General features: G+C 53.5%; 4 protein-coding genes across 4 annotated transcripts; 1 reads left to right on the top strand and 3 right to left on the bottom strand.

The window, feature by feature from the left end:
- Positions 1–1,105: 1,105 nt before the first annotated feature.
- On the top strand, positions 1,106–4,500 carry CkaCkLH20_01518 (eukaryotic translation initiation factor 5b; the record flags this gene model as incomplete). Its single annotated transcript, XM_038884237.1, has 4 exons — positions 1,106–1,567; positions 1,629–2,126; positions 2,184–4,177; positions 4,254–4,500. The coding sequence occupies 4 exons, from the start codon at positions 1,106–1,108 to the stop codon at positions 4,498–4,500; spliced, it is 3,201 nt and encodes a 1,066-aa protein (XP_038750829.1).
- A 537-nt stretch (positions 4,501–5,037) lies between these two features.
- Positions 5,038–7,686, bottom strand: CkaCkLH20_01519 (hsp70-like protein; the record flags this gene model as incomplete). The annotated part of the gene is made up of 6 exons (XM_038884238.1): positions 5,038–5,325; positions 5,390–5,695; positions 5,872–7,321; positions 7,390–7,421; positions 7,523–7,584; positions 7,635–7,686. 6 exons carry the CDS (start codon positions 7,684–7,686, stop codon positions 5,038–5,040), a joined length of 2,190 nt encoding a protein of 729 aa, XP_038750830.1.
- A 2,027-nt stretch (positions 7,687–9,713) lies between these two features.
- CkaCkLH20_01520 (chitin synthase d) lies at positions 9,714–12,231 on the bottom strand (the record flags this gene model as incomplete). Its single annotated transcript, XM_038884239.1, has 3 exons — positions 9,714–11,916; positions 11,975–12,141; positions 12,193–12,231. 3 exons carry the CDS (start codon positions 12,229–12,231, stop codon positions 9,714–9,716), a joined length of 2,409 nt encoding a protein of 802 aa, XP_038750831.1.
- Positions 12,232–17,278: 5,047 nt separating this feature from the next.
- CkaCkLH20_01521 (MIF4G domain-containing protein) lies at positions 17,279–21,335 on the bottom strand (the record flags this gene model as incomplete). The annotated part of the gene is made up of 7 exons (XM_038884240.1): positions 17,279–17,788; positions 17,845–18,150; positions 18,208–18,492; positions 18,546–18,992; positions 19,044–21,085; positions 21,153–21,197; positions 21,254–21,335. The coding sequence occupies 7 exons, from the start codon at positions 21,333–21,335 to the stop codon at positions 17,279–17,281; spliced, it is 3,717 nt and encodes a 1,238-aa protein (XP_038750832.1).
- Positions 21,336–23,082: the final 1,747 nt, after the last annotated feature.

Below are 23,082 nucleotides of genomic sequence, written 5' to 3' on the forward strand. Positions count from 1 at the left end.
CCCAAAAAAAAAAAAAAAAAGAAAAGAAAAGAAAAAAGAGGAGGAAAAAGAAGGGCAAGTCAATACACGTGCGTATATAGATATCAATAACTGATGAGATACTTCAGTCCTCGACACGAAAGCTGGTTTGCTCCCAGCGAATGGAAATCAGGTCAGAGATTGGGCCGTCTTTTTCTTCTGAGGCCAAGAATTGCTTTGGTTTTTCTGGATTGCCATAGGCAACGTCGTGACATGGAAGCAAATCACGCTGGGTTGCGCTGTGTTGAGGCTCTCGATTGTGCGTGCGTGCGGCGGTGCAGTGGCTGGGCGACAGATTACTACCTACCCAGGTCCACGGATTGGTCTCACAACTTGAGTTCGGGTGGTTTACACTACTTTCAACATGAGGTACTTCGACCAGAAGAGCAAAGTACCCTGTCATGCAGCTCCCCAATTTGTGACATTGGCGTTGACACAACAGGAGTTCAGGGTTATGATACTAGTGCGAAGAGTCACGAAAGAAGAGTCAATCTTAGATGTTTGAGTTGAAGTGCCTTTGAAGTTGTCGAATCAGCGAGAACTACCTAAGGTAGGTAGCCCAGGATGAGAGGTTTGGGTGCCAATGCCCGAATGGCGGCAGGCTTACTGATGAGGCCTGCCCTGGCGCACTGCCGCCCTGCCGCTGTCGCTGCCGCACCACTTCAGGTCTCCCTCCCTAGGATAAAGTACCTACCGAACTTTTTGCCCCGCAGTGAATCTTGCCCCCAGACTTTGTCATTCATTTTCGTGCCTCGACAGAATATCCCACGGCGTTTCTTCTACCCACGCGTGGAAAACAAATCCGTCGTCCGTAAGGTATTATGTCTTGTTGGTATCGATACAGCACACTCCATCGCACGAAGCAGTCGGTTTTTGTTGCCACCTAAACCTCGTTTAAAGCATTTTCTTTGCGCAAGACGCCAAAAAAAAAACCAACCCCACCCATCCTGGGGAATTTCCATCGATTCTCTGCCGTCACTCACTTTCTGGCCTCGCCCACAACCGGCAACTTTTTTTCCCACCGGGCACACCTTGCACTTAGGACCGCACCTTTGGACTCCAGTCCTCTTTTGCAACAGCTGCCAAAATGCCGCCAAAGAAGAAGGGTAACAAGGCCCGCGCCAATGACGACTGGGAGAATGAGCTCGGCGAGAGCATCGCCCCCGCTAGCGCCACCCCGGAGGCTGCTGCCGAAACGCCAGCCGACGAAGAGGACGACGGCGAAGTAGGCGGCCTGATGGCCACCATGCGCAAGAACAGAGAGAAGAGGAAGAAGAAGGGCATCGAGGAGCCCGTCGAGCCCATTCCCGAGCCTGAGCCTTCTCCCAGTCTCGCCGAGAAGGCTCCCCAAGAAGCGACTATGGACGATGAGTTCGCTTTGCCCCAGAAGAAGGGCAAGGGTGGTAAGGGCAAGCAAGCTGCCCCTGCCGCTGCCTCTCCCGCCCCGAAGGCCGACGACGGTGGTGACGACAATGGCGGCCGTGTCCTAACCAAGGCCGAGAAGGAGAAGCTAAAAAAGGAGAGAGAGAAGCAGCGTAAGAAGGAGCAGGTAAGTCTCGACTGGTTTCCAATCTTGTACAACTTTCCTCAGACTCATAATCGATGTACAGGCTGCGAAGAAGAAGGGTGCTGCCCCGGCTGCCGAACCTGCCAAGGCAACCCCCGAGAAGAAGGAGTCTCCGACACTCGCTGCAGCCCCAGCTCCCGTGGAAGAGAAGGGTGGCAAGAAGAAGAAGATTCCTGCCCACCTCGCTCTGATCCAGAAGCAACAGGAGGAGCTACGCCGCAAGGCGGAGGAAGACGCCCGCGTGGCTGAAGAGGAGAAAACAAGGATCGCTGAAGAGGAGGCCCGCTTGGAGGAGGAGAACAAGCGCAGAGAGGAGGCCAAGGCTCAGAAAAAACAAAAGGAGAAGGAGAAGATCGAGCAGCTCAAGAAGGAAGGCAAGTTCTTGACCAAGGCTCAGAAGGAGGAGAAGGCGCGCAACGAGCGTAAGCTTCAGCAGATGCTTGCTGCTGGTATCAAGGTCGGACCCGCTGAGGAAGGCGAGAAGAAGAAGAAGCCTACCTACGACAACAAGAAGAAGGGCGGCCGCAAGGCCCAGGCACAGGTACGGCCAGATCATTAGCTTGTGTTCTCTCACCAGTGCTAACCAACTAATACGCAGGTCGACGAGGAGAAGGCCCTTGCCGAAGCTGCAGAGCGCGCCAGACAACAAGCGGAGCAACTCGCCAAGGAGGCGGAGGAGAAGGCGGCAAAGGAAAAGGCCGAAGCCGAGGCTGCCGAGGCTAAGAAAAAGGCTGCCGAAGAGAGCGAGCTGGAAGACGATTGGGAAGCTGCTGCCGCCGCCGAAGACGAAGACGTCAAGGACAGCTGGGATGCTGACACTGAGGACGAGCAAGAGAAGAAAGAATCGGCCAAAGCCAACGGCAAGGTTGATGAAAAGGAGGACGATGATGAGGATGAGGACGAAGAGTCCGAATCCGAGTCTGAGACCGACTCTGAGGACGAGAGAGAATCCGCCGCCCGCCAAGCCGAGCTTCAGCGCAAGAAAGAGGCCGCAGAGCGTCGCGAAAAGGCTCATCAGGCTGCTTTGGCTGCCAGGTCCAAGGACAACCTCCGGTCTCCAATTTGCTGTATTCTCGGTCACGTCGATACTGGAAAAACCAAACTCCTGGACAAGATTCGTCAAACCAACGTGCAGGAGGGCGAAGCCGGTGGTATCACTCAGCAGATTGGTGCCACTTACTTCCCTGTCGAGGCCATCAAGCAAAAGACGGCCGTTGTCAACCCCAACGGCGAGTTCGAATTCAAGGTTCCCGGTCTGCTGGTCATCGATACTCCTGGTCACGAGTCTTTCTCTAACTTGCGATCTCGTGGTTCTTCTCTTTGCAACATCGCTATCCTCGTCGTCGACATCATGCACGGTCTCGAGCCCCAGACTCTGGAGTCCATGAGGATGCTTCGTGAGAGGAAGACCCCCTTCGTCGTCGCGCTGAACAAGATCGACCGTCTCTACGGCTGGAAGAAGATTGACAACAACGGCTTCCAGGAGAGTTTGGCACTCCAGCCCAAGAGCGTCCAGAACGAGTTCAAGAACCGTTTGGAGCAGACCAAGCTTGCTTTCGCCGAGCAAGGTTTCAACGCCGAGCTTTTCTACGAGAACAAGTCCATGGCAAGGAACGTCTCCCTCATTCCCACCTCTGCCCACACTGGTGAGGGTATTCCGGACATGCTCAAGCTCATCGTCCATCTCACTCAAGAGCGTATGGTTGGGTCTCTCATGTATCTCTCCGAGGTTCAGGCTACTGTCCTCGAAGTCAAGGCCATCGAAGGTTTCGGTATGACTATCGATGTCATCTTGTCGAACGGTATCTTGCGCGAAGGTGATAGGATAGTCTTGTGTGGCGTGGAAGGAGCGATCGTCACAAACATTCGTGCTCTTCTTACGCCGGCGCCGCTGCGTGAGCTCCGTCTCAAGTCCGCCTATGTCCACAACAAGGAGGTCAAGGCCGCCTTGGGTGTCAAGATCAGCGCCCCGGGGCTCGAGGGTGCCATCGCCGGTTCCCGCATGATGGTTGTCGGCCCTGATGACGATGAGGATGACCTGATCGATGAGGTCGAGGCTGATTTGGCCACTCTCTTCAGCAGAGTTGAAAAGACTGGACGTGGTGTCAGTGTCCAGGCCTCCACTCTTGGTTCTCTTGAGGCCTTGCTGGATTTCCTCAAGGACTGCAAGATTCCCGTTGCGAACGTTGGAATCGGCCCGGTCTACAAGCGCGACGTCATGCAGGCTGGCATCATGTTGGAGAAGGCCGCAGACTTTGCAGTGATGCTCTGCTTTGATGTCAAGGTTGACAAGGAAGCGCAGGCTTATGCCGACGAAGTCGGCGTCAAGATCTTCACCGCAGACATTATCTACCATCTCTTCGACGCCTTCACCAAGCACATGGCTGATCTCTTGGAGAAGAAGAAGGAGGAATCCAAGATGTTGGCCGTCTTCCCTTGCGTCCTCAACACGGTCGCCGTCTTCAACAAGACCAACCCCATCGTCGTCGGTGTTGACGTGGTGGAGGGCCAGCTTAAGGTCAACACGCCAATCGCCGCCGTCAAGACCAACGCTGTGACGGGTGTGAAGGAGGTCATCCAAATGGGCAGAGTGTAAGTTTCGCCGATCGCCACCCCTGTACCCCCCTCTGTATGCACCCGTTGGACTAACAAGACCTTCCCCCTTTAGTACCTCGATCGAGCGTGATCACAAGCAGATTCCTGTCTGCAAAAAGGGCCAGCCCTCCGTCGCCGTCAAGATCGAAATGGGTGGTCACCAGCCGACGTACGGCCGCCAGCTCGAGGAGTCAGACACGCTGTACTCTCTCATCTCGCGTGCCTCCATCGACACCCTCAAGGAGTTCTATCGCAAGGACGTCAGCAACGACGAGTGGCAGCTCATCATCAAGCTCAAGCCCCTTTTCGACATCCACTAAACGCAACGCAGATTATTGGTGGTACAGAGTCCGTTGGTTTTGATGGCTGGTGGCGGCATGGATGTGAAGGGATGAAGGGATGGGGGCAAAATCAAGACGCATGGCATGGACGGATTGATGGTGGGAAAATGGAAGAAGCTTGGTCTTGTTTTTTTTCGTGTCTGAGATCTAACGTCTTCATCTTTTCTTTTCCCATGAAGCCCCAAAAGCATCTACCGTGGTAATTATGTCGTTACAAAAAGTAGATCTTCAGGATTCGTTGTCTCGTAAAACATGGCATGCCGAGATGAGATTGGCACTCGACATGTGCGCACCGTCTCATACGCGAATAATGATATAATTGATCACCATAAAACTGTCATGTCATTTCTCTCATTCCATGATAACCGTCGAGGCTGCTCTAGCCTAATAACCCTATGCCAACGAAAGAAACCATAACTTGGGTCTATTCTATCATCTTCATTGCTTCTTTTCATCCCGTCGCACCCTCTCCGATCTCTCTTGTCGCGTTCAGACGTCGGCCAAGTTCACGGGATTCTATTTCGTGCCCTCGCCGGCCTCTTCAACCTCTGGCTTGGCGTCCGTCATCTCCTCGTCCTTGGGAGCCTCGGAAGCCTTCTCGGCCTCAGCAGCCTTGCGAGCCTCTTCCTCAGCGGCTCGCTTCGCGGCTTTCTCAGCATCTACTCTCTCCTGGACGATCCGGCGCTCCTCCTCGACCTTCTCGAAGTGGCGCTGAACGATAGGTCCGGCCATAGAGCGGATTTCGTCCATCTTGGCAACATAGACGGCCTTGGTAGTATCATCGCCCTCATCGTAAAGCCAGTCCTGTAGTAATGCGGTCAGCCAAACAGGAGTTCTGATGGATTTACGAAGCGAATGAAGTGCTTACCTCGCTCTGCTCGAGCTTTTCGCGAATCTTAGCCTTCTCCTCATCACTGGCGAACTCGGCGTACTGGTCATCGAGCTTGTTGCGGAGGTCGTAAATGTATGCCTCCAGCTCGTTCTTCTTCTCCTCCGTGTCGGCAACGAGCTTGTCCTCCATGACCATGGCAGACTCCTTCTCGAAGAGAGCAGTCCTTGCAGAATCGGAGAGTGATGCCGTTCCGCTGACAATGGGCAAATCGCCCTTGCGGACCTGCTTCTTGACCTTACGGGTCTTCTTAGGGGCATCATCCTTGTTGTCAGTCTCCATAGCCTTGGGGGGGAGGGGGGAAATGTTAGCTCTGGTTGTTCAACGCCTTCGACGGAAACAATGACAGGGAAGAAACGAGACTCGGGATTGGCATCACGACGTCGGCGCTTCTGCGCTGACGGCCGACAGCCATCCGATTCGGAAGTGAAAATATCAGGTTGAGACACCGCAACACTCACATCAGGGTCCTTCTTGTCGCCATCCTCCTCCTTGATCTCCTCCTCGACCTCCTGGTCCTCGACAAAGTAGCCGCTTTCCACGTTCAAGACACCATGAATGTTAACACGAGCCTTCAGCTTGCAGATCATGAAGTCATCCTTGCCATCCGCCTTAACGCCCTTGACGGAGAAACGACCGATCCAGGGGTTGATCTTGCCAGGAAGCTCTGCCGGGTTGGCGTAGCGAGCCTCAAGGTCGAAAGGCTGCTTGCGGTAGAAGGTGAGAATCTTGGTAGAGGGCAAGACGTTGCCGCGGTTGAAGACAGTCAAGCTGGTGTCCTCATCGGGAATGTCGGGAGCCTTCTCCCAGCCAAACTCGATCGGGTAGCTCATGATGTCCTGGACGGTGAAGTCGCGAACCCTGAAGACGGGTGACAAGATAGCGCAACTGAAAGCAGCACCACGGGCGACGGCCTCGTCCTGGTTCAAAGTGTAAGACAGAGGCTTGCCGAAGTAGTCCTGGATTCTCTCCTTGAGGGAGGGAATACGGCTACCACCACCAATGATCTCGACGACGTCGATGTCGTCCTTGGTCAGCTTGGCGTCAGCGAGGGCCTGCTCGAGAGGAACGTGGACGCGGGCCAAAAGAGGCTCGACCATGGCCTCAAATTCCTGACGGGTGATCATGGCGGACACGTCAATGTCGTTCATGATAGACTCGATGTTGACGGGGGCCTGCTGGTTGGCAGACAGAATCTTCTTGCACTTCTCGGCAGCGGCGATGGTACGGGCCATGGCGCGGCCGTTGGTGTGAATGTCGATCTTGTACTTGCCCTTAAACTCCTTGCCCAGGTGGTCAACAAGGGCCTTGTCGAAGTCACGGCCACCAAAGTGACGGTCGAAAGCAGTACCCTTGACGGCCAGCTCGCCCTTCTTGAACTCGACAACGGAGGCAGTGTAGTTGCTGTGGCCGATGTCAATGAAGGCAACGCGACGAGGCTTCTCCTCAGGGGCAGGGAGGTCGAGCTTGGTGATACCCCAGCCCAGAGCGGCAGCTGTGGTGTCGTTCATGAGGCGGAGGAGCTTCAGGCCAGCGATCTCGGCGGCATCGATAAGGGCGCGGCGCTGAATGTCGGTGAACCAAGCGGGGACGCTCATGACCAAGTCAGAGACGGGGAGCTTGAGCTCGGCGGTAGTGGTCTGCTTGATCTTGCTCAAGTACATGGCAATGAGCTGGGTGTTGGTGAACTTCTCCTTCTTGCCCAAGTAGGAGACCTCGGCACCGACTTGGCCATTGACGTCGACGAGGGGAGCGGTGATGTATTGCTGCTCAATCTGGGTATCAGGGTCGTTAAAGGTGCGGCCGGCAAGGCGCTTGAGGCAGCCGACAGTGTTCTTGAGGTTGGAGATTTCTTGCGTCTTAGCAGACTCGCCAAGGTATCGCGACTTGGGACCGAAACCGACCACAGAACTACGGGAGACGGTCAGTTGAGCTGGACATATTGTACGGCTTGTTGTCTCGATCGGGAATGTACGTACGGTGTGGCACGGTTGGAAACCTCGTTGGTGATCTGTCAAACGCCATTGTCAGTCGTCGTTCCGGCGCAAATCGTCGTCTTTTTTTTTTTCCCCCTCCCCCGCGGAGGGGGGAGGGGCAATATTTGGGACTCACCACATCGACACCGCGATTCCTGGCGACGGCAATGACCGTCTTGAGGGTTCCGAAATCAACACCTATAGAAGGGAAGGCGCATTAGCAAGCAGTCCGTTGCGTTGGAAAGGACCGCCAGAGGCGGTCAAAGGGTCGCAGGCGCACGACTTACCAACGACACTCATGATGGGCGGCGGCGTTCAATTCCTGTGAGAATGTGTAAACAAGGGTTGTCCGGCCGAGTCTTGATCGGTAAAGCGTGGCGGGGTGCGCTCACAGTGATATGGTAGATGGAGGGGTCTGTTGGAATCGTGATTATCCGACTTGCCGGGAGGATATACGCAAGCGGTCGAGTCGAAGTGTCGTCTCGGTGAGGATTTTTGTTTGGGAGAAACAAGAATACAGCCAACTGCAAGGTTTAAAGAGTTTGTCAATATGCAAGAAGAGAGAGAGCCTGAAGGCGGGATGTGTGGGAGTCCAGTCGACGTGGGCTAAAAAAAAAAAGTTGCAGAGGCTGCTTCCTGGCAGCGCCTAGTCAGTTCGGGGCGAGTGAGGTAAGGAGGGGGGCCCAGTCTGGGATGTACGTATCGTTGGCAGGGATCTAGGCACATAAGGTACTTACGTGGACAAACTTAGGTAGGTAAACAGTATAGCGGCTGTTGTAGCGGTTGCACTCAGTAAAACGAGTCTGTCTTAGGGGCCGGACGGTGGAAGGAAGCTGGAAATACCTAGTGGAGGTAGGTAGGTAAGGTAAGGTAGGTAGGTAGTCGCGGGAAGGTAGGTAAGGCATTGCCCCACCGGGATTTGTGAGAGGAGGTGTCGAGGGGGGCTAAATATTGGTGGGCGCCGAATGGGAAAGAAGATTCTCCCTCGTTCTTTGCTGTTCCTCTTCTCTTCCAAGCGTCCACGTCTCTCGTCACCCCTCCAGCCCTGCCCCTCCATGAGGTGGTCCATCCGCCTCCTCCACCCCTCCGCCCCTCACTTCAAACTTGCCTCTCTCTCCAGCAACTGGCTCTATCCGTAGGGCCTGCTACGTAAGGTAAGGCGATTAATAAGGCGACAGTGAAGGCGACACAAACCGATAGCACCGTTCAAGGCAGCACAAGGTACAAGCCTCATTGCTGTGGGGAGGCAAGGTGATGGATGTGAGGTACCCAAGCTGGTACCCAAAGTAAGATATCCAATTGCGATGAAAACTGATAGCAGGCCTACCTACGTAAAAATAGGTGCCTTGGTTCACGGATACCAACTGTGTATGAGTGGAAAGGCCGTCCTAAGCCATCGCCAGGGCCGAGGCCACGCCGGGGGTTGCGCCGGGGACCCCTCATCTGTCATCAACTTAGGTATTAGGTATCCAGAGATTGAGTTCCGGTGCAATAGCTCCGAGCCAACTGCGATCACAAAAAAAAAAAAAAAAAAAAAAACTCAGGACACGACGTTCCATCACCAGCACGAGCACGGTTCGGCTGCCTCTTCTTTACAGAGTACTTCACGACGAGATGATCAGCCCGGAGAGTCTGTCGCGGTGAGACCTTCAGATTGGGGCATTTCCAGACTCGGCTTCGCAGCAGCCCACTCAATTTATCTAATCTGATCTTGGCAAGGTCCACCCAATGTGTAATGCAATCCCTCAAAGCCGCGACAATTACCATATCCATCCCCCAGACTCTCCGTCTTTACCTAAGATGCTACCTCGGGACCAATCCCATGGACCAACAAATCACCAGTTGCAACACGGCATCATTGCGGTATTCCGTCCCCTCGACCCGGACCTTGATCTGGCCTTCCGCTGCCAACGATGTAATATCTTTCCGCCAGGGAAAGCGGCCGGGAGAAGTTCTTGGCCGCGCATGGCTGTTCCTTCTCTGACCTACCACCGAACGCTTCATCATCTTCCATTAGCCAACGTCACCAACCCCCAAGAAATCATCTGCCACGAAGCCAAATTGTATTAGGTAAATCTTGCTAATAGCTGTCGGCCAGGTAATGTGATCTGCCGATTCGCACACACAAATAGACTGCTTTCCAGCTTTTACATGGTTGATGTGTGGGCACAACGATCTGGTTGTACAAAAGGAATGGAGTTTGATGGTGCCCACACATCTTGACCAGTGCTCGCGAAACTTCAAAATCCGACCCGACGCCAATTTCATGCCTGTAAATCCATTCTTCTCAGGTATTCTGATAAGATTCACCCTCGTCTTCCGTCGTCTCACCGGCCGCCGCCCTTGGGGGAGTGGTCACGGCTGCGTCCGCCACCGTTGCTGGAGCTCTCGCCCTCGGACTGAACGTCTTCGAGATTGCTAGTGCGGACGAGACTGGCACGTGCCAATGGACTTCGACCGCTCCGCGCCGAGTGCGAGGCGCTGAGCCCCTGACGACCATCTGAGGACTTTGGTCGGGGGTTGACATCGCCGAGCCTGACGTTGTCTGTGTATGGGCCGCCATCCAGCGGATCAGTGTCGTGGTAGCCGGCTCGCTTCATCTCGGCATCTGAATACTCATACACTTGGCCAGGCTGGTTCTGTCCGCCAAATCGCTTAGAATTGGCCAGGAACTGGTTGAACTGACTTTGTTGTGCCATTTCGTACTTCTTGCGGTCCTCATCACCCATGATACTTTCAACGCGACGAGGCACGTAGACCGAGTTGCCAGCGGTTTGCGATGACACCATGCTGTCGAATGAATCGCGCGACTGCAAAGCCCACGCCGGCCCGAACCCGCTTGGTCCGGAACGGTTGACGGTGACCGAGTCGTCTGCGTTGACATACCATCCGCTGGCCGTCTTCTCTCTGGCTGCGAAACGACCCTCGAGGTTGGACGGCGGCTGCACGACACTGTGCTTGCGACCCATGGGGCCCATATTCCCCTTGCCACCGGCAATGCTTTCTTTCCGAGCCTCGGCGGCGGGGATAAAGGTCTCTGGCACAATGTTGAGCTCGTCCCCGTCCTCCTTGGCTTGCTCGATAGCTTGTTGCGGGGTAGTGTCGACGTCAGCAGTCGCGGCATCGGCTCTCGGCCCTCCCCAAGTTCTCTGACCAGCGGTGAAAATGCCGTAGACCATGTAATACCAGTTGAAGAAGGGGTTGAGAATGAACATGATAGGATACAGCCAGATCTTGAAGCGCCTCAATTTCGCGCCAAAGTACAGCATCATCAACCAGTTCAGTCCGAGGGAAATGGCAATGAACCCGACCGGGAGGTTCTCAACCTTCTTGGAAGTGGTGATAATGGCCAAAACCATGATGAAGAACAGCAGGGCGGTGGTACGGATGGTGTTCTGCATGAAACGGACGAGAACCAGAAGAGGGTAACGCCTCCAGAGGCGCCAGTCAGTAAGCATGCACACTTCGTTGGTGATAAAACCCAGGAACCAACGTCGGCGCTGCTTGATGAGAGATCGGTAGGTTTGGACGGCCTCAGTCTTACAGAAAGCAGACGTGCACATCTGGATTTGGTACCGCTTCTTTGCACCAATCATGAACAGATGGGTGAGCCAACGGTCTTCGCCCAAATGACACTTGGCAAAATCGAAGAGATCCTCGCATTGTTCAGCTTTATCCGCAAAGTAGTACTTGGCCATGCGACGGAAGGCGGAGAATCGAAGCATCGTCAAGGCTCCAGGAAGGCAAGTAACGGCACCGCATCCCGATTCGACAGTACGCTCGAAAAGTTGGCCATGGATATACTCCATATCTTGAAGAAGGGTGATCAAGCTGTGTTTCTTAGTCGTAGACGTGATAACACCCGTCATGGCCAACATGTCTCGGTTGTTGCCCGGGCTCAGCTCCATGTCGAAAACGAAGTTTTGCAGGCAGGTAGGGTCGAGAATACAATCCGAGTCGATGAAGAGAATGAAGAGGTTATCGTTCCTCTTGAGGTAAGTTTCGTAGACCTTGTCGATGAGCTTGAAGGTGGCCTTCTGGCAGTGACGCTTTCCTCCGTGGGGGAAACGGGAGACAGTGATGCGGGCGGATTTGTAGCTGACATCGATACTCTTGGGGTATGTCTCGAGAGTCAACGGAACACCCAGCTTTTCAAGGGTGTTCAAGTATAGTTCATCCTCCTGGTCGCCATCAAAGGACAAGAAGACGTGAATGCACGACGGCGGGTAGTCGCAGTCCACGACGGAGTTGATGGCGACGACGAGAACGTCAGGGTCCTCCTTGTACACCGGCATCACAATGACGACCTTGGGGGCTGAAACTTCGTCGAGGACTCGTTTGATCCTTTTTGTTCGGCCCAGTTGGTTGGTAACCAGCTGGTAAACGCAGAAAAGCCAGGGAATGGTCAACAGGCCGGCAAAACTCCAAAAAGCGAACCACTGTAGGCCCTTGACCATTTGATCGGGCCAAACCGCGACGACCACGCTTGGTAGCGGTAAGGTAACAATCATGATAGGGAGGAAGATTGCTCTGAACAGCGGTCAGCAAACGGACGTCTGTTTAGTGTTCTCGAAGAATGCATGCCCACCTGAAGCATGTGAACAAGATGCCGACAATGACTGCGAGCACCCTAATCGTCCAGTGCTCAGCCTTGAGGAAGACCTTCCACAAGCAGTAGCAGAATGCAGCAATCCATAGGAACCATTCGAGAATGGCTGCCAGCATCACTATGCCAACAATCACCGTGTATACGATCTAGACATACGATCAGTACATTCTCTGGCGAGCTAATACTTCCAGACTTACGTCTTTCGGCGCCCAGGTATACTCCACGTCGCCCGCCATCTTGAATCAAGGGTATCGGTTCGCTTGGCTTGCCGGATCGTGTATCGAGAAGCTATGCAAGCCCGATTGGCGAACCCAAGTGGGCGAGAAGCCAGAGAGAAGGTCGTCCTTCAGCCGTCTTGAGAAAAGGATCAAGTCGCGGTGAAGGAAATGGGATCGTGCAGATGCGATGTGCTGTCGTCGGGTGGTTGCAGTTCGCTTATTCGGCGCGTACTATCTTGAACACTGATTCCCGAGAGCTGGTGGGACAACGAAAATTCGGACCCAGGAATGTTGCCGTCGTAGCTCGAGCCGGAGTACCAGGCAAGAGAGTTTTCGAAGCAAGGCACGTCGCGAGGCGATTATTGTTGGCAACTGATACTGGGTTTGATGTTCCCTGTTGACGGATGGAGCTCGTCTAAGGCGTGAATCTTGGTGGGAACCGTTGCCCTTTTGATGAGGTGTTAGTGCGAGGTATTGAACGGCCGGATGAGGAAGCGACTCACCTTCCAGAACCGATGCCTTTTCTCTTGGGCTTGTCAAGTATTACAACGCCAGTCGCTACTGCTGCTGAAGTGGTGCTATGAAGTCAATGTGTGCATCATCGACGAAGATCAGCAGCCGAGGACAAAGAAAAGACGATGGCCGTGAAGGACCGAAAGAGACGCTGGAGGGAATATCAGCTGGAGGGGGATTGGCCGGCTTGTGCTGCTCTTAAGAAGCCCAGGGCCTGGCGTGGAGGGCGACGGAAGGGGAAAGAGGCCTAAGGACGGAGAGGCGCCGACGGGTTCGAGACTCGACATCTGGGAATGCACCCGATTTAGATCGATCCGGCACAGACTGACGACGGAAAGCTTGCAAGGGTTTTGGATGGCGTATATCCGCCGTGTGTGAATAAACAGGCTGCGGGCAAGCAAGCAAACAAGCAAACAAGAAGACAGGCAAGTCAACGACGTTCGGGGACCTCTGGCATGCACGGGTCAGGTTGCTGTTGGATGGACGGACAGTTTGTGCGTATTCGGGGGAGGGGTGTGTGTGGACGCCGATGTCGAGCTAGAGGCAACTTTGGTGAACGTGAAGCGCAGACGGCCGCCCGGATTCACACATGGGCTGGCTTCTTTGGAACTGCGACCGGCCGGTTCGAGGCACAAAGTACACGCCTCTCGCGTCTCGCTCGGGGAGGGGAGGCCGTCTTCTGCTGCATGTTACGGAACGCCTCCGGCTGCGTCTGTAGAGCGCCGGGGAGGGGGGGGACACTGACGTTGGGGCTGTCATCGTGGCGATAGCCTCGCCCAGAAATGTTGTATGGGTGTCTTGGGACTCAAACAAGAAGGCATGTGGTGTGTCAGTTGGAACCTTCATACAGATTAGTTGCCTCGTGGTTCTCAGTTTGCCATGAAGCCAGCGAGCTTACGGAATGGAAATCGTGCGCATTTGTCGGTTCTTTCACATCTGTTGCCCCGTCACTGTGCTGCAATCGTAGAGAAGACGAGCGAATGTCGCAACGTGAATAAGTCGAAGTCCAGAGAGGTTGAGTTGGACGGGCTTGTGGAATGCACAGCCTACGTGCCTACCAAGCCGTGCCCGGGACATTCTCCATTCAGCTTTTGGGTCTTCATAAGCCTGGATGGAATAGCTCATCTATCCTATCCAACAGACCTATCAATACTCACCGTTGTTGATGTCCAAGCAGGACTGCAGCAACGTGTGGCGTGCGCGAAGGGTTCTAGGTTGGCTCAAACAAGAATATCCAAGTCCAAGCGGGGTAGAAAAAAAAAAGGAAAGGGGGAGGGGGAAGTCGCGACATAGTAGTACGCAAAGCTTCAAGCTTCAGTTCCATCTTACTGAAATAGACCGTAGCCCATCGACGAATACCTAGGTGTGAGGTGTAGTGTACCTGCCAAACTCAAGTACCGTAGAATCAGGCGAGAGCCAAGGAAGGAGGGGGGGGGGGGGGGGGGGGGTCCCGAACCCCGTAGCCGGGGACGGGGGGTGGGGGCCGCTAAGAGCATCCGGAGAGCGGGATGAGGTTATGTACGGTAGGTACCTACCAGGTAAGGTTAGGTAACCTAGGTAGATGGGTACGGATACATTGTTTGTGACTTGGGCTTGGGCCGCCCCGGTTCATATTGAAGTGATATTGTTGCTGAAAACCACCAGGCAGGCAGCCTTGATGTGGAACACAAGTTTTGTGTTAAACTTGTGTTCGTGGGCGCCACAATATGCTAGTCTGGTCTCCTGTTATCCGTACCTTATTTTCCTTATTTGCCAGAGTCTGACCCATCCGCGCTTCGGCTTGTCGTCCACCTACCTTACCTGGTGCTTGAAGTAAGATACCTCTGTACCGAGGTACATGCATAGGCAAGGAAGGTAGGGTAAAATATGTTTACCCGCGCGGTGTTGCCACAGATATCATGCTTTCCAAACAATGGGGTCTGTTGGTCACAAACGTGACCTCTGCGATTGCTCTTGTCGATGCGCCATGTTCCGACTTTGAACCTTGTGACATTCTAGTAGGGTCCGGGTGAATCGAGCTGACCGAAGTTGAATCGATCCTTGCCAAGAAGCACAGAAATCATCAATTTCTGAGTGCTTTTGTTAACTACCTAATTACCATGTAGACAGACGAGACGGGTGGGAAACGACATTGAAAGAAGGTGTTTGGAGCGCGTAGTACCCACACGAGCTTGCTCCAGCTCTACCTTCCCTTACTACTTATTGAGGTAGGTAGGTAGGCGCCTTACCCTACGGCTTACCTTATGATTGGTGCATTCGTCCAGATGGATCTCTGTGCCGCACTAAGACGATTCGTCTATAGTCCAGTGTCGTAGTCTAGTCCAGGGGCAGCGGATCTTGCAGATGAACCGAAGATCCCGACCTTGCCCTGTGGGGAACCACTTCTCAATCCGTGAGACAGGGCCAGAGCCGGTGCTGACTGTACCTCCACTCCCTCCCATCGTAATCCTCCCGTCGGCAGGTGCATCGATCCACGCAGGAACGACCCCGACCCCCAGATGCACGTCATTCAATCCTTCGAGGAAAACTACTTGTCTGCCTCGACAGTTGCGTCCAACGTTTCTTGGTATATCATCACCATCATCTTCTTCTCCTGCTTCTTCTTCTTCTTCTTCTTCTTCTTCTTCTTCTTCTTCTTCTTGTCCCCAGAATTCGCTCTCTAGCGGGTTGAACGAACCTTCAGATCAACGCTCGCGTTCTCATCCTTCTCTCCTTCGCTAAACTAGCCTAATGTCGCCATAGCCGCCTGTCCGTGAAAATGGTGACGGCGCCATCCATCCTCTTCGTCCCAACATGTCTGTGGACGTCCGAGCGACCTCTACATCGACTCTGGAATGTGGTATTTGAGGATCTCATGGGACAACGGCGGGGAGACGATATCTACCTTTCCTGCCACCGCCTCGCGGGAAGAAAAAACTGAAAAGAAAAAAATAATCACGCCTTCGTTTTCAGCCTAGATTAATTAGCACGAGAAACCATCCCGACTGACTCGGGGTTCGTATGATCAGATTCAATTTACTGCCTCTTTCTACAGAATCCGCCAAGTCTCCTACGTCGTCCAAATCAGGCGTCCCACGCACGCAATATTCGATTCCGTTTGCGGCGGAGATGATACCCCGCCATCAACCCTACCAAACCAAATCCAACCGAACCAAACACCCTCTGTCGCCACCCACATCCTCTCATCTTTCCCCTCCTATTTGGTCTGTGCATGCATTACTGCGCAGCTGTGTCAGCCGGTGTGTGCTTCGTGCTCTGATCTTCTCTCGCCATTACCGGTTCAGCATACTTTGTGTCTGCATGAACCCTCCCGAACACACCTTCGCCTTACTTCTGGATCTACAGCCGTCCGAATCTTTAGTTGAAATAGTGATTTAGTTTGTCTCCGTTGCCTAGGGATACATTGTCGCGATGTTGAGGAGTCGGGCGTAGCAACTTCTGGTTGTCAAACGAATACACATTGAGCGGTCGTATTCACTGTGACAATGCTCCTCAACTTTGATGTTCTTCTCTTACCCAGCAGGTAAAACGAGCTTTCTGATGGCGGCTTCCCAGATAATTGCCCCAACTGAAACATGTACACTTCGCATTTCCTCGCACCTCACAACCGTACTACTGCTTGCCAAGAAGCACCGCGTCACATTTGATCTATCCAGGACCAGCTGTGCTCTCCACTACATACACTCTAAAGAGACACTGGTGCAAGCCACACCCGCAACCAGTGTGTTCAGAGAGTTAACCGACTCTTTCGCTGACTGTTATGTCTGTTGCCGTCGTCTCCGAGCATCACGTTTGCAAGGCCGCAGTTGCTTGCTGCCCGGTAAACCACGTTGTTCACGAGTCCGGGTTGTCCGCATCGCCGCTCCGGCCAGCCCGTCGGCGTGTACACTGGCGTCTGGATTCCAGATCCTACCAGCATTCCTTCCTTACGCGAAACGTTGTATGTATTTCGTGGAGTACTAATTCCTCTCTACTGAATGAGTGTTGTGTACCCTAGCTTCTTCTCCTGGAGAGCAGAATGGACGATAACCTGACCCAGATGCTCAGCTCTGATAGCAGAATCAAGCTGATGGAGGCCGCACGCCATATACTTGGAATATCATGCTAGAGATGTCGATGATTGCCCCGGCCGTGTGTCTGGCCGCCTTCCTCCTCTCTCCACCGCACGCTCTCTCCACTGCGTAAGTCCCAATCCGGCCGTCGCCACTGTCGTTTCCTGCGCGCTGGCCGTGCAAGCCAACCGATGCATATAGGGTCGTTGTTGCCAGGCCCACCAAGTGCTTTGCTAAAACCAAATGGCTTACGCTGCTGACGGCAATCCCTTGGAGCAGTCGACGACCGTCAATCAACCCGTGGCACAGTGTACATTCAGTGTCAACGCAAGTTTCGAGGCCGCTGCCTGCCCCCAATCTCTCGGCGACTGCGTTGTCGCGGCGGACTTGTAGGGTGGCGCCTAGTAGGCTGGGATGTGTAATTTTCCCGGAACCTGGTTCCGTGAGATGTGCTCTCGTTCACGTCCTGCAATTAGGGTGAGGTTCCCATCGTTAGCAAATCATTCCTGCTTCGGTCGAACTTTACGGAACTGCTCCATGCGAGCGGTTGGCCGAGACTTGTAGTCTGCGATTGGCTTGCCACGCTTGTCAACAATGCCATGATGCACTGGAGCAGCTATCAACTGCTCTCGTTCATCTTCGTTCGCCATCGCCTGGGAGCATGAAGAACGAGTCCGCGCAAAGCTGCCTCCGCGCTTGGTCGAGGATTCGTACCAGTCTACATCACTTAGCTGAAGCTTGCGGACACGCTGTCCGCTGCGGTCTTTGCCGCGATCCGATCGATTATGGTGGTATGAGGTCGGCTTTTCGTGGCCTGCTCCGGAGTTGTGAATATTGGGGTTTGACTGCAGTAATTTTGCGCTGTGATTACCGTCTTGATCCTCGTTTTCCCGAAGATCGTAGTTCAAGACAAGATTCTTGATGCGCTGCTGCTCCTCCCTCTCAGCCTGTTGCTGGTTTTTCATCGCCACAGCGAAAGTTGAGTCGGATGGCAACTCCACAGTCCGAGTCTGACATGACACAACGTCAGCAATATGCGCAAGAAACGTGCCAAATCTGTGCATACCTGTTGACGGTTTCCTTTCTTCGTCAATAGGGAGAACGCCATCGTGCTACTGGGGGCAGGAGCGGCAGTTTCTCCAGAATCGGGCCCTGAAGTTGTCTCCTTGCTTTTGCCCCGTACCGGTAGCGGCACGTCGAATAGTGGCTTTCGCTCAAACTTGCGCGACTCTAGACTCTCAGCCATCATCTTAGCATACTCACGGTCGAATTCAGCCTCGGCCTCTGGATCGATTTGTTCTTGTTGTCGAGTGACGACAATTGCCTCATCTTCGCTCTCGGAATCGCCGTGGGAAAGGTCGAGTTCGTGGTCCTAGAGGGTATGCGTTAGTAGCCGCCAGAATCAAAGCTTCAAATCCTGCTGCCCTACCTCGCCTTCGTCTTCCGAATCGGACTCCTCCTCATCCGCCTCCGCTTCGGGAAGATCTGCATCTCCGTCTTCGTCATCCGTAGAAGATCCAATGGAGGCGTCGTCAGTCTCGACTACTTTATCAGCTCCCGAAACCTTCTGATCCTGGGCGATGGCAAGCTGGAAAGCTTTAGAGGCTTCTTCCAGATTCGAAGCAAGCTTCCACTGAGGTCTGGTGAGAGCGAAGGTATCTTGCACGATGAACTCGATATCCATCGGCAGAGGTTGCTTGGTGTAGATGTAGTACTATTCAATATTAGTCAATGCCTTTCATGTCCAGAGCTTGTCCATGTGCGAACCTGAAAGAAAGAAAGGAAGTAATCCAACTTTTTGCCCGCGACACCCTTGGCAAAGTACATGCCGCAAGTTTCGAGAATTGTTGCGATCAACCGGATACGGAAGAAATCGTCGGGAAGGTCGAAGGGGTTCAACCGACCGTGCACAGGGACTCCTCCATGGCCAAAGGTCATGATCTTGTACATGGCGTCAAAAATGACTGGGTGCTCAACCATTCTGTAGTTGTAGAGCTCGCCAATGTATTTAACTTCGGAGATACGCCGTTGGTAAAACTTGAAGTCGTTCTGTTCCAGTCCAAAAGCGATGGAGTCCATTACATTGTCAATGGCCTTCACGACGAATGCAGGGTGGTATCGGTAGAGTGCGCTGAGAAGGATAGCTAGAAGATGAATGTTGCCGAATTTGACTTTGCCCGGCTTGGAGAACACCTTCTCGAGAATGCGGACAACCTTCACGATGCAATCAGTCTCTGACCAGTATACCAGATCCTTCGTACATACCTCGGCCTCTTCCCAATGAAGTCTGCGAATTTGCTTCAGGATCTTACTGTAATTACGCTTAGTCATATCCATGTAGATCAGCTTGCGAATGAACTGCTCCATTGGAGTTCGCTCCTTTTGCTGGATAGCCGGTCGATCAGGCGGATCGACGTAATATACAGCATTTTCAATCAGCATGCGCTCCGCCTGACCAATATGCTGGACGGACTTTTTGCGTTGGAGCGTCTCCAGAAAGGTTGCCATGCGCGGTGAGGTCTCGGGGTTGCGCAGAAGGTAGCGTCCGCAGTTTTCCAAGAGGTTGCATATGATCTCAATGTTCATCCTCGAGAAGTCATCGAGGCTGACCTTGAGGCAATGGAAAACAACGTGCTCCGGCACAATACCAAACTTGGTCAACTCGGCCAGATATCGGATGTTGCTCAAACGCACTTGACCCAGGAAGTCCTTGTCCTTCCGTCTCTGAAGGCTGCGGAACTCGGCGTCGAGATATTCAACCAGACCCTTTGGAATATCTGGCATGTATCTGCCCAGAGTGGCGGCCAGTCTAGCCCATGAAGGAAGAAGATCGCCTCGGCCCTTGGGTACTTCGGTCAAGGCCTTAATCAACCTGTTTCTGGAAGCCTTGGAGTTCAGGTAGCAGAAGTCGATGGCGGCTTGATCGATGACGTCCTTATTGGTGAGGTCTGGCAATCGAGCAAGAACCGCGTCAACCTGAGCACCAATTGTCTTGTTGGCAATGGCAGTTGACTGGTCGTCAGATGAGTCCGGAACCTTGGGCGCTTCAGGAGCATCCGTAGGATCGGCCTTCCTACCAACTTGCTCCTCATTGTCGGGCTTCTTCTTCTTTCCATCATCAAGGAGAATGCCGGGGACCTTGCCCTTCAAATCAACGAGGTTTTCGTAGTAGCGACGCTCGTCTTCGTCCTCCCAAATGCCGGCACCATCTCCGAGACCTCGAAGGTAATCACCAGCCTTTACCAAGCCGATGGAGCCGTTGGAAGCTGCGAGAGTGTCATCGTTATCCTTGAGATCGGGCATGTCAGAGCCAATGGCGTCCGCGATGGCTTGGGCATTGGCTACCAGTCTCTCTTGGGACTTGACCTGCTTTTCAAAGTTTGATTGCCGATCTTCGAAAACCTCGCCAGACTTGACGTAAGCTTCGGCGTTTCGTCGAGCTTGAGAGTGAATCGATTTCTGGTCGCGGAGGACGTGACTCTTGACATCTTCGAAGTACTTTTTGAGGATGTTCTTGAACTTTTCCTGGAGTTCGGGAGGGGTAAAAGGGTGGTCGTCGACGTCAATAGCGTCCTCGGTGCCCTCGCCTTGTGCAGCACCGTTGGTGATCTTGGTGGCGCCATCCTCCTCAACCGTCTTTCGGCCCTCACCTGTGGTGGGCTTGACGCCCAAGACATCCCAGCTAAAGGCCTTGACAAAGATGACAAGCAAGGGCAGGTTCACATGCTCTCTGTCATGGCCAAGCAAATCTTTGAGCACCTCGAGAGGGAAGGGCTCAGCCGCCCCGCTCTTGTTTGAGTGAGCCTTCAATTTCAACTCGGGGACTTTGCCCGTGGCGCCCTTGGTAGCATCGTCGGGTCGAGTAACGTCGTCGAGGGTTCGGAGCACATCGACAAGCCAGAGTTCGGTGACAACTCGCAAAAGCACTCGTTGGCGCGTCAGGCGCTCCTTCTCCTCCTTCTCGCGCACTTCTGGAGCAAGTGACTTGAGCAAGCTCTTGTCGGGGGTGGCCATTCCCTTGCCAAGCAGCCATCCTAGGTATTCGGTAAACTCGCTGGGACCGAAACGCTGGTGCAGAGCGCTGACAATCTCGACGCCGGCCTCGATCTCGCCTGGTGACTTGAGCTTGCAAAGGCCCTCGTAGCATGCAGAGACAATCTCGGAGAGGTACTTGTGTAAACTGAGGGCGCGTATCTCTTGCAGGAAGGTGTTCAGGGTCGCGGCGGAGATGGCGGTTCGAAGGCGCTTGATGAAGGCAGTGTTCTTCTTCAAAGAGGAGTCAAGGGACTTGCTGACAGCGAACAAATCTGTGCAGGGAGGGAAGTTAGAGGAGAGGGGCGATCCGGCATGGTGGGGTGGGCATCGTGTACTGACCTGTCTCGCCATCCCAGGCGCGAGTGTTCAGGGAGCGCAGTTCGCCTAGATGAGGTCAGCTCCAAAGCGACGTCAGTCGTTGCAACAGGCTAAGAACTAACGCTTCCTTGCACGATCCATGGCGGATCGTGGGAATATTTCGGTGTGGAGAGTGTAGATGCGGGTTGGCGCTACATAAGGCAGGATCGCAGGTGTTGACGGTGGACGATGTTATGGGATGGAACGTAGCGAACGGATGTGACTCTGGGCGTCAACTTGAGCCGGCATGAGTAGGCGTCTGGAGCGGCAGGCCTTGTCGAGGCGAGTCGTTGGTGGAGAGTTGGATTAGGATTGCAGCGGGATTTGGCGCAAATCTGTATTATGTGTCGATGAACTCGGCAGCGGAGGTTAGCAACGAGTGTGAATTTCCAGGGACAATCTCCACAGAAGGTGCGTCAATACCGCGCTACCTACCTACCTTGGATGTAGATTCCACCTCATAAGACAGGTAAGGTAGGTAGGTACCTCGAGTGAGCAGTCGGGTGCCTGAGTGCTCTGAAACCTTCTAGGTAGGTACCTCCCTGCCTAAGGTGCACTCGATGCTTACATAAGGTAATGTGGATGGTGGGTACCTACGTTAGGTACCAGGTAAGGTAGGCAGGCACCCGGACAAACCACGGTCGTCTCGGCGGTTCGGGCGGTGAGCGTCATGATCTGGACGGCATTTGTCTTTCTGGTATCCGTGGGATACTGGCTTGTTCTGTGTGTAAGTAACTTGACTTATATCTGTTGTCTTTGCTGGTATTCTTCTCATTGCGCTCTTTTCAGACACTCCGATGGTGAATGACAACGAGCGATGTGTAAGTGACCAAGTTCCAAGAATACTACTTATCGACATGCATCCTATCCATGCCGTTCTGCTATTCGCTCATTCACTCCTCGGTCAAGATGTAAGGTAGGTGTCGTCCAGGTTGAGACAAGTTGAATTCGAATGGATTTACGTCGGAGAGATATAGTTTGATGTCGGTGAAATCCAATAAAGGAACCGTGTTAATCCTGATTAGTCAAGCCCAAAACGATCAATAGACAGCACGGGCCGTCTTCAGTGTCCTCGGTGAGCGGCAGCCTTGTCAAGGTGAGCGAAGGTGAACCAGGGTACGAGAAATAGTTTTGCGTTCTCACTCTACGTTTCTCATGAAACTAACCAGATAGTTGCATGCATGACGAAAGAAACAGGGGAAGGGGCTAACAACGGTCAAATGAGGCAATTGGCACCAAACAGGATCTATGGTCATCAAGTAAACGTTCATCAGTTGACACATGGCGTGAGCTGAAAGTTAACTTGTCGATGATGAGCTATCGTGGATTTGCTGGCAGCACATCAACAGCGAATAGGTTTTTGGGGAAGCCCTGTGAGTCTGAATTCGAGGCGAGAAGCTACATTGCCACGCTGTTTATGACTAAATACCTTACGATACAAGGTACGCATCTGGCAACCCTCGACAGACACAGCAATTCTCTTGTGTATATTTGAAAGTTGCATCTCCGTCCATCTCCAGGACCCAGTCATTCGGGTTCTGTGCTGTGCAGGAATCTCATCCATTACGACAAGCATATTCGGCGTGGCACGACAGAAGGGCGGAAGCAGCATGAAGACCAGAATTGTCTGCATCCCCGTTGTGATACCTGTACGTGCCGTGAACGCAGCACGTGGCGATGAAAAAAATGCCAACCCATACCGTTATGATCTAGGCTCTGATGTTCGCGAAAATCCTAGATGCCAAGCCGAGGACAGATATCTATGGGTTTGCTTGTAGCTTCGCGCTGACAACATGATTTGCCTCGGAAACAAAGCCGGGAGACGAGGCCCGACACCGCGCAACACCAGATACGTTCTGCAACGGTAGTTGAGCTTTGCATCTGCTGACCATTGCATGGTAATTAACAGGCA

Source organism: Colletotrichum karsti, assembly GCF_011947395.1.
Source record: "Colletotrichum karsti strain CkLH20 chromosome Unknown Scaffold3, whole genome shotgun sequence".
NCBI classification, from domain to species: Eukaryota; Fungi; Ascomycota; class Sordariomycetes; order Glomerellales; family Glomerellaceae; genus Colletotrichum; species Colletotrichum karsti.